This window comes from Crinia signifera, chromosome 1 (genome assembly GCF_055691185.1).
Source record: "Crinia signifera chromosome 1, ASM5569118v1, whole genome shotgun sequence".
In the NCBI taxonomy this organism is placed as follows: domain Eukaryota; kingdom Metazoa; phylum Chordata; class Amphibia; order Anura; family Myobatrachidae; genus Crinia; species Crinia signifera.
In genome coordinates this window covers 215,052,095-215,069,404 of record NC_139217.1, presented here as the reverse complement: position 1 = coordinate 215,069,404, position 17,310 = coordinate 215,052,095, and the positions used below count along the sequence as shown (strand labels likewise).

Genomic DNA, 17,310 nt, shown 5'->3' with positions numbered 1-17,310 from the left:
ATTTTCTAGATGTCTATAGCATTCATAGGATTGTTTAACAAATGAGAAGTTTGTTGCTGACTGAAACATAGAAATAAAGAATGTGACGGCAGATAAGAACCACTTGGCCCATCCAGTCTGTCCATGTACAAACACACTACTAATTTGTGGTGTGAGCCAGGTAACCTATCAGTATATTTTTGGATTGTTGGAGGAACGTAGAGTTCCAATGGTAATACATGCATACATGGGGAGTATATACAAGCTTAACAGTTAAGTTAAGGCCATAGTGGGAATCAAATCCATGACTTCAGTGCTGTGAGGCAGTAATGATGATCATTACAATATCTATACTGCCCACACACCATCTGTGCTGCATTTACTTGGCTGTACATTTAGGGTTTGTTAAAAAGAGAAAAGCCCAATTGTCAGCTTTTCTCCCATTGGTAAATAGACATAGGATGGGATGTACTAATGGAAAAATGCATTAAACACCCTTTTTTCAGGGGTTTTCTGCATTCCCGTATGTACTAAACCCTGGCTGCTGGGTCTGCAATAAAGTATTAACCTATAGAAACCTATGGATTTTTTTCTGCATCTATGCTGTGGAGAGATCCAAACAGATCTCTCCCAGCATCCCTCGTGGCCACCGCCTCACTCTATGTGTGTACAGAGGGAATTGCGGGGCTAAAACCCAAAGGAACAAGTACTGCTGGCCATGCAAAAGGGCAGCTCTCCCTGTAAGAGCTGCCCTTTGCTATTTGCCTAAGTATGTGGAGTACACATGCGATTAGTAGCAGTGCATTAAGTAGCTGGATGTACCATGCAAGGTTTTTACATTCCGCCCTTATTCTGTTTACTTTACAGGTTGTATTTGACCTTGCATTTACTTTGTGTCAATGTGGAGTTATTGTTCTTGCTGTCTTATTAGATGTGCTAGGGTACTACTATGGTTCATAAAATTAACTGGGGCACTTCTATAAATGCGGTATAGTCAAAATCGCATGCAGATCGTATACAGATCACATGCAGATCGCACAGGTTTTTTACCTTGCGATCCCGATGTGCGCTCCCGTGACACCACAAATCGAAACCCAGATAGACAGGGCAGCAATGACTATATAGTGCAAATTGAATGTAGATAGCATGAATTGTGTGTAAAAAGTACAGAGATAGCAAAGATTGTATAGAATCTTAAGTCGAATAGCAAGGGAATCTCACCGTGTGTACACACCATAACACTAATTAAGGCAATCCTTTTAGTCAGACAGCGGGGCATAGAATCAACAACTGCTTTAGAGCAGTGTCTCTAGAACAGGGCTGGGCAACACCGGCCCTCCAGATGTTGACGAACTATACATCCCAGCATGCCTTGCATCAGTTTCAGCATGGCCACATAGCAAAACTAATGCAAAGCATCCTGGGATGTGTAGTTCATTAACATCTGGAGGGCCGGTGTTGCCCAGCCCTGCTCTAGAAGCACTGGGACAGGGCCACCTTTTTGTTGCTATGGGGCCCACAAAGTTTTTGCTAAATCCCTTGTTTGATCAGACAGTTTTAGGAACTATTACCACGTCCTTTTTTTTTATATACATAATGATGAATCCTAATAAGATGTTATTGTGTCCTATTGCCTATGAATTATTTTGAACTAAAGCTAACTTAGACCATTTCCAGTGGCATATATTGTCGAAATCTGCTTTATTGGATATTGCTGCTGGGTCGTGCTTTCACACTGCACAACCAACCCGGCAATTCAAACTGGGTTATAAGAAGGGTTAAATCCGTCTTGAATTGCTGGGTCCTGTATAATGGTCATGTATAATGGAATGTATAATGGGTGACTCGGGTTCAAAATCAGGACGGAACAGGGCATCAAAATCCCGGCTTTAATGATGTGCAAGTGGTACTAGTATACGACTGCTGTTACACAATTTAATTTAGCTGTTACAGATAAGTTTATATGTTAAAGAGATATTTTTCTACACTTTGAATAAGTTAAATATTTGAAGAGAAAAAAGTTGATGCCATACAAAATTCACTTTGCTAATTTCACTGTGGCAGCTTTGGAAACAAATAGATCTACTGTAAAATGGCTGCTCTGTTTCTGTCTCATTCTGAAATGGTCGTCATGGATAAGATGTTTATCCTTTGGCCACTCCCTTCATTGAAAACAATGAGAAGCTAAGGGCATTTTTTTCCTGATATATAACAAGTAGATGGTTTAATTTTTCCTTCAAACAAGTGTGCAGTTTGTCTATAAATTTTAGTTTTGACCGTAGACTGGTAAACAATATTATATAGTTAGAAAACATAAAGAGTGAAATCGGAGAGAACGGTTTTGATTGTCGGACAACAAAAATACAATAGAGAAGTATATGAAATGGAAGAGAGAAAGGTGAGAATAGTTGAAGAGTCACAGCTTTAAAAGATAGAGCATAGTGAGAGAAAATAGTAGAAAGCCTAAGAAATAGGAGAGGGTGTATAAGATAAGAGGAAGTAAGAGTAGGAAATGGAATGAACAGCTGAAAAGAGGGAGTGGAATGCACGGAGAGAACGAGGGTGAAAAAAGAGAGTGAGGAAAGAAGGCGCTTGCCAAATTCAACTACTTTATTTGGCAGGCTTGCAAACTACAAAATTTAACCCTGTAGTCTGTCATCTCTTATGCAAAGTGACTTCACTGATCATCATGCATTTGTGGGATATGCCTTTATTACAAAGGTTGTCACCTTAACTATCAATATTAACTCCTTGCATACCATACAACTAATCAACTGCAATGTATTTTTACTGCCACCTTCCAATTCATTTCAATGGTTAAATGTTTTCATCGGCAGCAAATAAAAAAATCTGGCGGCACCCTCTTTACTCCCCATCCTCCTCAGTCCTTTGCACACAAACACATATCCACAAACGGAAAGCACAAAATGGCCGCTGTTCTGTTAGAATGAAAAAGAACAGGGAAATGGAGGGATATATGTAGTAGAAGGGGGAAAAAAATCTGCCGAGACAATACACAGGTATGGTGTGTCCTTAATTGACCCCCAACCCACACTTTAACAAATGGAAAAAAAAGACTCCACACCCACACTCCATCTGCGTATTGGAAACCGCTTTAAATATACGATCAACACTGGATATGCTTCTGCTATAAAGCTAGAGTACTTAAAGATACAAAATACAATATCAATGTATAAATAATGGCAGAAATAATGTGTAATAGAAATAAACAAACAGATGTTGTTCATTTTACAAGGGGTAGGGACTATAATGAACATCATGTTCTGGTGCCAGAATTGTATAATGCATTTTGGGATTAACTATTTCAGGCCTGGATAAGTGAAATAGTAAATCTGGAGACATTAAATTGTAGAGTTGGAGAAGATATATATAATTTGCAGTTGCTTTTACCATGTTGAATAACAGGAACAAATTCATTTCATAGTATCATCTACTGTAATTGTATTACTTTAAAAGTCACTACTTGTAGTTTATTTATATTCTGTAACATTTTACTGCATATTATTTTATCATTTCATGTTTTGTTTTGTTTTTTAATCTATGGGGGGGTCAATTTGAGACCTACTGTATGTGTCGAATTTTGCATATACATTTGTAAAATCCAGATATGAAAGCATATAAATAGGTGATCAGTGTATGGATGTAGTGTTTAAAATAGAGCTCAGGCTGCCAAAATTCCATGTCTTAATGTTGATTATTATAGGTTAACATGAGCATATTTTTAATGATGTTATCCAGTGGCCTGACCGGCTGCCCAAATCACATCTCTGACATTTAGTTGAGCAGACAATGATCCTCATTTATAATAGAGTGGCACTTTGAGCAGTTGTACATCTTGTTTAACAGAATGCTCCTGCTTTTGCACCCTATCATCAATGACAATCCTCAACCATGCATGTGTGAAACAAGGATAAAACTAAACCACCTAGTATGGGTAACAATAACAAGTCCTACAAAATGTATGTCACACTAATAACGATGCATACTAGATGAGCCAAGTGATGCTTACCTGACATCCATTTCTATGCTTTTATGTAAACTACGAGATCTGCCATTAAAATTTGCTTAAAGAATATGTTATTCTTTTGGAAGACTATTGGGCTGTAGGCAGGGGCTGGCTGGCAACTTTCAGCCCAGGGGGCCAACACTAGTAAACATCCCCCCCCCCCCGCTCCCCCCTTCTCCGCTGTATAAAATCCCGAATTTTGCGGGTCCGCCGGGAGGGGAAGGGGCTAAAATTATGCAAATCGCTACTTCAACTACTGTCACACAGCACCCCCTCAATCCACTCAATGTCCACACTACACAGTATTTTCCCACCCCGTTCAATGTGCACACTAAAGTATTCCCCCCTTCCCCCCAAGCACTCTCCCTGGGTCTCCAATATTCACCCCTCAGCACACACAAATTTACCTTGGTACTTGTGTATTTACAGGGTGCCCAATTAGCATACATACGCTAGCGTAGGGATATCGCATCGCATGGCCCGTTTTAGTGCCGTGCGATGCGATCTCAGTAGTTAATATGGTATGGACATTAGGCAGTTAGCATAGCTGTGCTTTCAGAATAAGTGTAGGCTGCTCAAATAGCGTAGTCAGTCAGAACTTGCGTAGTGTTACCGGTCCCTGTCAGATTCAGTCAGAGTTGAATAACTGACAGTAATGGCTGCATCGGGGAGACCAGAAAATGCGAACGAAGTGACAGTAATGGCTGGTGAACCTGTGAGCATGTTCACCTTGCCAAAGACAGAGGAGGAGGCTGTATGTTATTTCCAGCAGCACAATATGCTTCCAGTCACACAAAATTGTGTGAATGGGCACCCTATGCGCCTATTGATGAAAGAATGCATGTGGCGCTGCCACATTAAAGCCTGTTGCAAGAAGGTGAGCCTCAGAGCGGCGCATTGGTTCCCGGGGTGCCGTTTACCCTCCCTGACCCATGTCCGCTTTATATATTCCTAGGCGGAGGAGCTGACAACTGTAAATTGTTGTGAGCGTCAATTGCAGTTGTCTAATAAAACTACAGTGCAGTATAACAGTTTAATGCGTGAGGCCTGCACTATGGACTTAATTGCACATCCCCATAGTCAAATTGGTGGTCCCCGTAAGATAGTCGAAGTCGACGAAAGCCTGTTTGGGAAACGGAAAAGCCATGTAGGACAGATGCTGCCTGAGCAGTGGATCTTTGGACCGATTTGCAGGGAGACTGGTGACTGCTTTGTGACTCCAGGCGAGAAGCGTGATACCACTACATTGATGGCAGCCATCAATAAATTAGTTGCACCAGGAACAATGATTTATTCTGATTGCTGGCGGACCTACAATACCGACTAGCTTGAGCAGGCCGGATACGAACATGCTTATGTGAACCACAGATTTCACTTTGTCGACCCTGAGTCAGGTGTTCACACCCAGAACATTGAGCGGCTGTGGGGGGCATGTAAATGGCACAACAAGCGCCAAATAGGTATGTCACAGAAACATTTAGACTCCTACCTGCAAGAATGTATGTGGCAGAAGACTCTGGGCGCTAATGATCAGTTTCTCCGCATTCTACATGCACTTGTGCTGCTTCCGAAGGCCAATGCACAGTGTGAAGAGTTACTCTGTTATTATTGTTTTTTATTTCATTATTAATAGTCATTATTCATGTTCTTTTACTTGATTTCTGGTTATAAATGTAATTAATGTGATATCTTATTATTAAGTACATTTCAAGTTAATTGTTAACATATGTCGTCATTACTGTGTCAGAGTATGATATGGCAGGTGTGCATGTGTTCTCAAAACACCCCCACTATCCACGCCACCCGAAGTGTGGCGATCGCAGTTGAACGCGTCCTCTCGACCTTTTCATACCCCCACTATCCACGTCGGCGTGGAGTTGATTTGATATAGTGTGGTGAGCACAGCGAGCCACTGAGCCCGAAGCGTAACGAGCCCCACGAGGGGACGCGGAATACATGTAAAGTAATCCGTGGGGCTCGCTGCGCTCGCCACGCTTTGGGCTCGGTGGCTCGCTGCACTCGCCACACTATATACAATCAACTCCACGCTGACATGGATAGTGGGGGTATGAAAAGGTCGGGTGGACGGCACTAAAACGGCACTAAACGGGACATGAGATGCAATGCAATGCGATTTTCTTGCGCAGAATAGCCCACTAAGCAAAGTGCTTAGTGGGCGCCGTGGTAATACACAAGTACCTTTACCTTTTCCCTGTGCTTAGTGTGGCAGGCTGCTCCCTGAGGACAGCAAGTTCGGCAAAGCTGTCCCCTTTGAACCCCCCCTTTTCCCAGTCCTCGCTGATCGTGCAGGAGACGGACAGTAGAGCTCGGCTGTCAGGAGGCATGCGGGATTTACCAGCACTAACTGACAGCCTCCGAGTCCTGACTAGCTGCTGCTCCTGGAGGCTCTCAGGGCTGGCACCAGCATTCTCTACCCTGGAGCCGCAAGCCGCAAGCCAAGCTCTACTGTCAATCTTCTGTCTGACCCAGTCGCCAGGCACACAGAGCCAGGCCAAGGACACGGCAATACATACCGGCCTGGTGGGGCATGTGGCACCCTGCCCCCCGGCCCAGCCCGCCACTGGCTGTAGGGCTTTCTAGCTATGCTAGGTTGGCCTCCACTACAGCGATGTTGCTCAGCACACATCGCTGACAGCCCACAAACATCGCTTGCTGTCAGCGTTTTGTCCTGAGCAAGCTGACAGCGCCAGTGTTCTCTGGTGGAGAACACTAACGACCAGCGAAATTGATGGTCACTGGCCATAAATCTCGGCCCGTGACAGCAACACAGGGGGACACGCATTGTTGTCGCCATAGACCATAAACACACACACCGATGTAGGGTAATTTTCTAAGTGATTTTGCCAAACTTTTTTTTGCAAAGTCGCTTATAGTGTGTACACACGGGGCGATATGGCTTCTGATGTTGCCGATATAGTGAACATCGGAAGCCATATCGCATGCTTTTTTAGGGCTTGCGAGCCCGATGTGCTGCCAATGCGCAAATCGGCAGTGAAATAGAGAGGGCAGCCAAGACTATATAGTGCAGATCTGCACTATATAGTCTAAATTGTACCTCTGCATGCATGCCGTGCGATCTGATCGTATCGGGACTCGCATCTCACTGCATATCCTGCCGTGTGTACACACCTTTAGAAAATGCCTTAATATCGGCATGTGTGTAGGTCAGGCATTCCCAACCACGGTCCTCAAGGCACACCAACAGTGCAGGTTTTGTAGATATCCAGGCTTGAACACAGGTGACTTAATTAATATCTGAGGGATTCTGATTAAACCATCTGTGCTGAAGCCTGGATATCACTAAAACCTGCATTGTTGGTGTGCCTTGAGGACCGTGGTTGTGAATGCCTGGTGTAGGGGGCATTAAGTTACAACCTGACTTCTTTCACAATACTGTACAATCAGTACCTACAGTAAATCGTCCATTCATACTGTAAACCAAATTAAATATAAATGCTAAATCATTTTCTTAAAATAAAAAAAAAACAGCGCACACTGATTAACTTTTTTAGGTATTGCTTTCCTAGCACGGCGCCCATCGCATTAATCGTGTACATTTTTATAAGGCATACAATCTGTGCGATACGTGCGATTTCGGTTTTTAAATCGTATGTATCGTATGAAAAACAGTAGTATAGTAAGGTACGATGCGTGCGATTCGATGACTGCGATGTATGCATTTAAATCGATTGCCATTCATAGTTTGGGAAAGCATTAACAATGGAAGTGGAGTTGACATTATAAGCACCCAATTTGATAGATCAACACTTAAAAATCACATATCATCTCATTATAAACCACTAAATACAGTGTCATTTTAAATGCACCCCATTCTTAACACCACCTCCACTATGAACGCCAACCCGAAGCGTGGCGAGGCGGCGGTACGCGTCCTCCGCCCTTTTCATACCCCCACTTTCCACGTTGGCGTGGAGTTGATTTTATAAAGTGTGGCGAGCGCAGCGAGGGGACGCGGATACCTGTGAAGCAGTATCTGCGTCCCCTCGCGGGGCTCGCTGCGCTCGCCATGCTTCGGGCTCGGTGGCTCGCTGCTCTCGCCACACTTTATAAAATCAACTCCACGCCGACGTGGAAAGTGGTGGTATGAAAAGGTCGGAGGACGCGTACCGCCGCCCCTCGTGGGGCTCGCTACGCTCGCCACGCTTCGGGTTGGCGGCCATAGTGGGGGTGGTGTTAATAATTGCTTCACATGGAATCACTTAACATACAACCGAAAGGAAACACATTTGATTCTTTATCGTATAAGCACCACCACCATAGTAAAATAACATAGTAAAAGTACATTTGGTAACATCACATTGTCATACATTATCTCTGTTCTTATTCGCGCCCTACTATATTTCTCATCTCTCCCCCTATCCTTTTCCCACCTTCCAGTAAATTCTCCCTCGCCCTGTTGTTTACCCTCCTACCTTCCTATTTTCCCTCTCTTATTATGTTATTTCTCTCCCCTCAGAAAGGCTCTCTTCCATTAGCCTCTATCTCCATATTGTACCATGATGTCATTAATACTGTCTTTCTTATTAAGTCTCTGACCGGGGGTGGTAGATTTTTAACATGAGGTAACCATACAGTATGTCAAAGAACGTTTTAATCTTTTTATCTTTATCTGAGACCATCTCTATCCAATCCATTTGATATAGGTACAAAATTCTAGGTTTTAACAACGTAATTGTGAGTGTGTTAGCGGCTGTCCATTGTGATAGGATCGTCTTTCGTGTGGCTGCTGCTATTTTAGCTATAAAATTCCATTGCCCTTGCGATAATCTGTTCTGTGTATTCGTTGTGTTTATATCCCATTTAGCCCACTCTGGAGTGACTTCTATCTCGATCCTATAATTGCTTTGTATGTAAGCCGCTACTGACCTCCAGTATCTTTGTACTTCCGAGCATTCATACATGCAGTGGTATAAATCTGCATCTGGAGTTGCACACTTAAAGCATTTTGAATCTACAGATGTTCCCATTTGTAGTATTTTTTGGGGCGTATAATATGCCCTGTGCAGCAGTTCGTATTGCATCTCCATGTATGATGCTGTTCCTAGATTTTTATTTATTCTGTCGAACGCAGTCAGTATGTTTTGGAGAGGGGTCCCAGGGAAGTCCACACTCCATTTTGCCATCCCTGTCTGTATGTCTTCTACCCGATCTTGTTTTTTGATTTGTGTATATAATAACGAGGTGATGGTTCCCTTATTTACTGCCTGACGTGTCACCACTTCCAGACCCCATGTTAATTCCTTTTCTGTCAGTCCGCCCAATATATTGGTTACATAACTTCTTATCTGATGGTAGTTAAACTTTGAGATGTTTATTTCAGGGTATCTCTCCCCTAAGGTCTCGTATAAGAGCATTGATAGGTCCTCTTGATCTAACACATCGACTATGTTCCTGATCCCTTCCTTCCTCCATGAGGGGTTCTTGGGTTTTTATTTTGTAGTGTATTGAAGAAAATATTGAATTATGTGGGGACAATCCCAGTTTTGCTCGTGCCATTCTCCACGCCCTGCACGTAGTAGTCAGTAATGGGTTCTCCAGTATATTAATTGGGAATTTAGATGGTTTCATATGCAGTAGGAAAAAACAAGAAGTGAGTTTGTCCCAATATGGGACGCTGTCGCTTTAAGAAGCGCAGTCTTGCCGGGGTTACACAATATTACACACAGGTGATAGTTGAATACTATAATGTATTTATTTAAAAAGGTTGTACATATAAATGGATGAAGTGCACTTCACAATAATGAATAAAAACACATACACGACAAACAACATAGAGCATATAGTGCTGGCTATGGATTTGAGGCAATTAACAGGCTTGGAATTAATATGGCATACTGTTAGTTCCTTAATGGCAATTTGTAATCCATTATAGTTACCAGTCCTTATCACAGTCAATGGTCTCCAACAGCGATTGTAGGTGGATGAGCCTCCTTCTACAGGTGCAAATTCTGTAGGTGGCACGTTTCTCTCCTCCTTTACCAGTGATGTGACTGGAAATATGCTGTCCACTGTAGAGGTGACCCGGCTGGTATTGCCTAAGAAGGACTGGTGTCTATTAGACTACTTAGTTTAGTTTACAAGTATCGACGTCAGAACATGAACATGAATTTATAAGCAGGAAAAGCACTGCAATAGCATATAACTTAATTTTTTTATAGCACCACAAAAATGAAATGCAGTTTTTTAAGCACCTGGTGATTTTACAGTTTCCTGCATCATTTATATTTTTGATTGTATTGAACTTATTTGGGTTTACTGTATTATTGTGATTGAGAACATCAGAACCTATAGCACTATAGGAGATGAGATTGCATAGCCATAGAACATGTTCAATACAAGAAAGCTTTTAAGGAACTTTGACACAAACCCATGTTAATGTACTAAAGTACAATAGTGCACGCAGGGGGGGTTTCTGAGTACCCAGAAACCCCCCCAGGAGTCTAACGACTCTAGGATGAAAGCTGAGGGTCCCCTCTTTCCAGGGGTACAAGAATTTTAGAAATCGGTCCTTGGGAACCGGATATATCTTACTTCAAAATAGTGGTCCCCATCCAAGCCTGTTAATTGCTCTTCTCAGTCAGATATTTCAGGTTCTGTCTGACAGAGTTTTTCTGAAGGTATATTCCAAAAGCTGGAACTCTCCCCCTTTGATGAACACTAGTAGCTTGTCTCTACTGTTCTCAGAACCAGAGATATCAGCCTTCCAGCAGCTGCTCCAGCTCCACACACCTGGTATGTAGTTTTATATTCTCGTTGGCAGATTGCTCTGCCTCCTGAACTCTGATCCCCTAGTCCCTAATACCATTTGGTAGGTGGGATTCTCTAGTTTTTAATTCCATTAAAATCTAATAAATCTATTTCCGAGAACTGGAGATATCTGTAGTCAAGCAAGCTGTCCTCCCACCAGAAAATTATTAATAATAAGCCCACTCCACTATACACCCCTCCTCTGCATATTAAACATCCTGTACAACCCTGGAAGTTATGTATCAGGGCCCCTTCATTCAGCCAAAAACCCCCTTCTCCCACCCCATCTCTCACCATATGTATAGTAAAGGGGTAATTAGCGGAAATTACTGATCCAGGCCCTACATGCTGTGCGGTTGATATAATACCCCCTACCACCCGCGGGACATCAAAGCTTCCCCCACCCCTACCGCTGGTGGATCGGTAGGGGCCCCAATACATTGCTATGCCCTTAGGTCTACACTGCTGTGTCCATCTCCATGCTTTGCTCCGTCCCTCTGGTAACCCCCTTCTGAAAATCCTGCGTTTGTCCCTGAAGTACCCCCATATATGTAGGTGGCGGAAACATTTCTTTAGTCTAATGGTTATGTGAGCCCTGTGCAGACATGTCGGTCAGGCTGAAAGCTCTGCCACTGCCTACTTCACTTGCCAAGATCTAGCATTTGGAAAGTCCCTTTAAAAAATTATGCAGGTGCCACTGAGATAGTAATAAAAACAGAAGCAAAAGTAAAATTGTCACTTTTGGACCCACCCCTTTACTAATTTCAACTTTTACCTGCTTCTCCTCAATCACTGCTTATTGTAGTCTCATTTATGTCTTGAATCATGAGGCAATAGCCTTGTACACATTTAATGTATAATTTGCATATTTAAATGTTTTAATGTAATTACTACATTGTCAATTATATTTTATGAATGCAGCTTGCTGTATAAAGTCATACCCCTTTTACACCACCGAAAAATCCGGGTCAGCAGATAATGTCATCTCCAAGTGGCGGCGGCTCAGGAACCGAATGCGCCGGGAGGGGGGGCGCCAGTGTAAAAAGGACAAAACGCCGGGTCGCACCCGGCTTGATCTTGGGTCCAAAAAGCTGGGTGCGACCCGGGGTTTTGGTGTAAAAGGGGTATTATAGTGGTGGCATCACACTAGTCCAACAATGCTCAATCTTTGTTTACACTGTACATAGCAGTGTCAATTTTCTCAGAATTTGGTACATCTCGTCACACACATGGGTGAGATATGGCATTTTCAAGTATTTACTCTTTGCAACTTTGTAAATTAATTGACATGATATTAATGCTAGTTTGAAGGAAAATATCTGCAATGCAATGCTTTTGGTCTTATCAATGTCATCAGGATATAGGCTTTTTCATTAACAAATTAAAGGTTTAATTTTCTGATCTTTAACCATATTTGCCTACTCTGTCAGATTGGCCAGAAGGCTCTCAAAAAATCGAGTGGCTCTTCGAACCCCCCGGAAGAGTGGGCAAGTCTCCCAGATGATTGTTACCCCCACCTACACATTACCTTCGATGTTAGAAGGGGCTGATAATACAGTTCACACTGAATTGTGTCATGATGGCCCTGCCCCACATTGCAGGTACTGTAAATCTTGGCATTGTGTATCGGTGGTACGGCCACAATGACACAATTTTGCAGATATGCCCACACTCCTCTTCTTTGTGTCATCGCACCCATAACTACTGCTCCCATACTTTATGCCACACAACATCCACCTACAATGCCGACCCTTGCTGTTTCCTCCCGGAAGAGGCAGCCTGAAAGTCGGGAAGTATGTCTTTAACACCTTCACTGCCCTCGGACAGCAAAAGCAGATGTACTGTAGAAATATTGGTGTACCCGTCTTTGAAAGAGGGGAGTGTGTCCAAATGAAAGCTAATGTCTAGTGATCACACTGAACATTAGACATTAACCCACTGCACTGCACTACAAATGATAAGTTTTTGCATGGGATAAGATCTTTCACAATCTAGCTATAAATAATTAAGAAGTTCATCTTTCAAATAATGTGACCCTCTTAGAAGCTAGAGTCTGGTGATCAACAATGAAAAATGTTTTCCATAGATGGGGGAAAGGCACATATCTCCCCCATACTGGCCTACACACACATTGGTATGTATTCAATGCTGTTTGCGAGTGGTGACAGCGAGCAGGGCTTCCTGCTCGCTGTCACCACTCACCCTGACAGCATTCAACACAGCCTCCGCATCCGCCAATTCCCCCTCGCCCGTTTTTTGAGCGAGGGGGAATTGGCGGATGCGGCTCCAGAAGCAGCGAGACCCGCGGCTAAAAACTGCGAGTTTTCTGCAGCAGCCGCGGGTCTCGCTGTTTTGGGGAAATCTCACCGTCACAGGAGGGGATTTCCCCAGCAAGTTGAATAGTGCAAGCGTCCGGCGCGGGGGTTAAACAGCGAGGAGCGTTGGGCATACGGCTGCCAGGATTCAAACGTAGCGTAGAGCTGCCGCCATGAAACTAAACAAGTACCCAAAAATCAACAGTGTTAATGTCACTACATTTAAATGAATATAATAGGATAATAAATGTATATTTTCACTGTTTACATATATTATCCTATTAATACATGTTTATATATATATATATCTATATATAGTTATTTCTTTTTTCAAAGGAGTGAATGGGCAGGTTAAGTTTTGGCCATAGTAAATGGCCTCCTGTATAACAGAGGGAGGCAGAGTGCTATTTGTGATAAAAGTGGATAGGGTGGGGGGAGACAGTGTGCGCAGTGTAGGGGGATGTTCTGATCCTCTGCAGGGAGGACAGATGTGAGGATCTTGCTGGTCGGGCCTAAGAATTGCTGAGCTCAGCGTCTGCAGGAGTGAGATATTAATAGAGAGACGCAGAAACAGGGGAGGGTGGGGGAGTGATGCTGGGACAAACCAAATGGGTGCAGAGGGAAAAGGAATATCCTGGCAATGAGAGATGGCACAGACAGAAATTACCTGCTGGTATTTAAATTTTTAAAACGACTATAACTTGGTGTATAAACTGCGAGAGCTAGAAAAGGGAACTGTTTCGAAAAGTGCAGACCTGAAAATAGTAACAGAGGAGGATGGCAAAGGTAGCGATGATCCTGGAATAGAGGATAGATCAGAAGAACTGGGTTACTGCTGCTTGAAATAGGCAGTGTGGACACACACAGACGAGTCATCACTATTCACATGATAATAATAATGGAGTATGCGGACAGTGAGATAGATGTGGTGATGCAATGTGCAAAAGAAACAGGACAGTGCCAAGGTTTATTGCTTTGTTGTACTTCTCCTGACTTCTCCTTATAGATAGGGAGCACTGCTGTATTCTAACGTTAATTGCATAGAATGGGTATTGAAAAAAAAGATTTTTTTAAATAACAGTGTTAAGGTGCCCATAGACGCTCCGATGCGGGCGTCTGTTTTGTGCTTAAATAGCACGCATTGCATCGCATGCCTTGTGCATGCAATGCGATGCTATACGATGAAAAGCATGTACAAAAAGTATGTGCAGCACACTTTTTGTACTGTACGATGAGATGCTGTGGGAGCACGCATCTCAAAGTACAAAACGGACACCGCCGCATCGGAGCGTCTATGGGCACCTTTAGAAGTTTCTTATAGCGACAATTTGGCATCAAAATGGAATAAATAAGTTACTATTATTTCTGAAAAATACACACAAATAATGAACAAAATTATTATCCTTCCTCAAACTAATTTTACTTAAAGAGTATTTAAAAAAAGAAAATGTACAAAGTTTGCAGATACCTGTGTATTGGGCTGTGGCTGGATGACATTTCTGATCTGTTCCATTTAAATCATGGCAGAATATGGCACACATGAAGAACAGTTGCCATAATGTTGGAGCTACTGTATAAGCACCACCAAATTACGACCTCATAGAACCCTAGGCATGGGGCCCCTAGATAAAAAGATAGATAATAAGAATGTCACAGCCTACTGTACCTGACAATCAGAAATGCATTGGTGCACAACACAATCGCAGCACAGAAAGTTTTTTTTTACCGGCACTTTAATATCAGGGAAAAACATTTCAACCAGATTTTTCTTAATTGGGACAAATTTATCACCCCTCAAGAATTCTCAAAAAAATGTCAAATGTTTGAAGTACCAAGCAAAACGGGTTATGTAAAAAAAGCACCCAAAAGGGACTTAAGATAAAACGTATGAAATGGAACCAGGCCAGTCAGTATAAGCATGTAATAGATGCTGTGTACACAGTATAAATTATTTTATACCATATATGTGTTTTATCAGATCTGATTGGTATCTTAAGATGTGGCCAGCATTTTGGTGTTTTTTTTTTTTTTTTGTTTCTTTCTTGTATTTTGCATTCAACCAATAATATATTATGCATATAAATAGTATACATCTTGCACTCTCTGTTTTGTGTCAATTTTTAATACAGATTTCAGTAAATAATAATAATTTTGTGTTTAGATTCAGAACAGGACAGCAGCCCTCGAACAGCTATTGGCTCAGACATGGAGGACACAAAACCAATCAATTTGGGTAAGTGAGCATTGGTGTGCATTCTCCACACATTTTGTCCAATCAGTTTTTGTTTTTTTTAAAGTGTATACACAGTTGTGTGTCTCTGATTCCTGTCACAGCTATTTTGTCTCTGCAGATATAACAGATTTCCAGGAGAGTTTTGTCACTTCTGGTGTGTTCAGCGTCACAGAATTAATCCAAGTGTCTAGAAGTGAGTAACAGTCACTTATTACAGTAATTCTAACATTTGAGGTAGTTATCCTCAAATCAGGCTCTGATACTAAACCATAGTATAAATATGCTTTATATGACTAAGGGGGTTATTCAGTGTTGGCCGATAGGTCCGTTTTGGCGGACACAGCATATGTTCCGACTTAAAAATAGCGATAACACTGCGGGGAGGGCCCTCTCGGGGCAGAGTGGTGCTGACAACTAATGAGTGGGGACCTGGCTCACAGTGAATGTTAATTAGCGGGTTCCTGCTCCAGCGATGGGGATAGTGGCGCTGACAGCTTCAAAAGTGGACCAGCTTGCAGTAAATATTAATGAGCGGGTCCCTGCTAATTACTTATGCAGCTGTCAGCGCCGCCATCCCCAGCAGCGCTGGAGCGGGGACCTGCTCATTAATATTCACTGCAAATTAGATCTCCGCTCATTACTATTGCTGTTAGTGCCGCTGCCATTACAGTGAGAGTGCTGGGCGGCAGCAGGGTGCTGTCAGTCAGGTGGAATGGGACATTCCACGTTTGATCTTCTGCCAGCAAGTTTTATGCCAGAAAAACATTCTGAATAGGTGGAATATCAAACTGGCGGAATATATTGCGCCAGAGGAGCTGATGTAAATCAGCAAACTGGCGGAATATACTGTATTCTGCCTTCACCTGACAGTGAAAATACCCTCAAAAGTTTTTTTGTCATAGCTGCAGAAACTATTAAGTGACTATACACAATCTGTATCCAAAAAGACACAATGCAACAAAAATATATAACTTTTTGCCCAAATAATTTAGAGGTCTGACATGTGATTTAAACACTTAAATGCTCTAATATATATATATATATATATATATATATATATATATATATATATATATTCAAACACTGGTGACACATGATTCTGTCTATTTGATCCAGGGCACTGCTTACTACCTGTTGGAAAATCCTATTTTTTGTTGGAAATCTCTTGTATTTCTTTTGAAATCCATTTTCCTACTGGAATAAAGGGGGAAATTTACTAAAGGAAATTTGTAAAAAAAAATAGGTGTATTTGTATCCAGAAATATACTTATTTTTGACATTTACTATTCCGAAAATATGGCAATTCGTATTCGTATTGATAGCACATCATTACGAATACGAATTGCCGTATTTTTGGTATAGTAAATGTCAAAAATAAGTGTATTTCTGGATACAAATACACCTATTTTTTTTTACAAATTTCCTTTAGTAAATTTCCCCCAAAGTGTCTTTGTATTGACACAAAAGTTATCCTTAAACAGGATCCATCCCTTAAACCTGTATTCAATGGTTTAGAAAGACTGTCCCCTGATGAAGTCATTTATGACGCAACCCATCGGGTATTTGTTTTTTGGAAGAACTGAACCATGAAACCTATTGTATGTCTGAGAAATAAAAATTATTTTTAATGAATTGTTTGGTCTACCATATAATTGCATGTAAAGGGTTGTGGATATCACAGAGCGCACTCTATACCTTATTTGAGGAACGCTCAGGCCTCACAGTGGTCCTTCCAAGTGTGCCATAATATATCCAGCGAAGTGTTTGTACAACAGAGCACACTCACCAGGCTTCTTTACCAGTTAAAATCAATCCTTTATTACATCCATTAAATTTCAGGCATAGTCGACGTTTTGGGTCCAGAGCTGACCCTTTGTCAAGACAACCTTTGATGTCCAAACTCCAGCAAGGCAACAGCAAGAATGACACACAAGGCTCCCTCTAAAGTACTGGTGAACTCCGCCCCT

At 42.1% G+C, this 17,310-nt stretch overlaps 1 protein-coding gene across 4 annotated transcripts in view; it reads left to right on the top strand.

The window, feature by feature from the left end:
• NFIC (nuclear factor I C) overlaps positions 1-17,310 on the top strand; it is a 170,277-nt gene that overhangs the window by 73,862 nt on the left and 79,105 nt on the right. For 3 of the 4 annotated variants that reach the window (XM_083179246.1, XM_083179245.1, XM_083179244.1), the window contains exons 3-4: positions 15,272-15,343; positions 15,462-15,536. In XM_083179246.1, coding sequence (XP_083035372.1) covers positions 15,272-15,343; positions 15,462-15,536 — 147 coding nt within the window. The remainder of the gene's footprint in view (positions 1-15,271; positions 15,344-15,461; positions 15,537-17,310) is intronic. The other variant, XM_083179247.1, reaches the window with a different exon arrangement.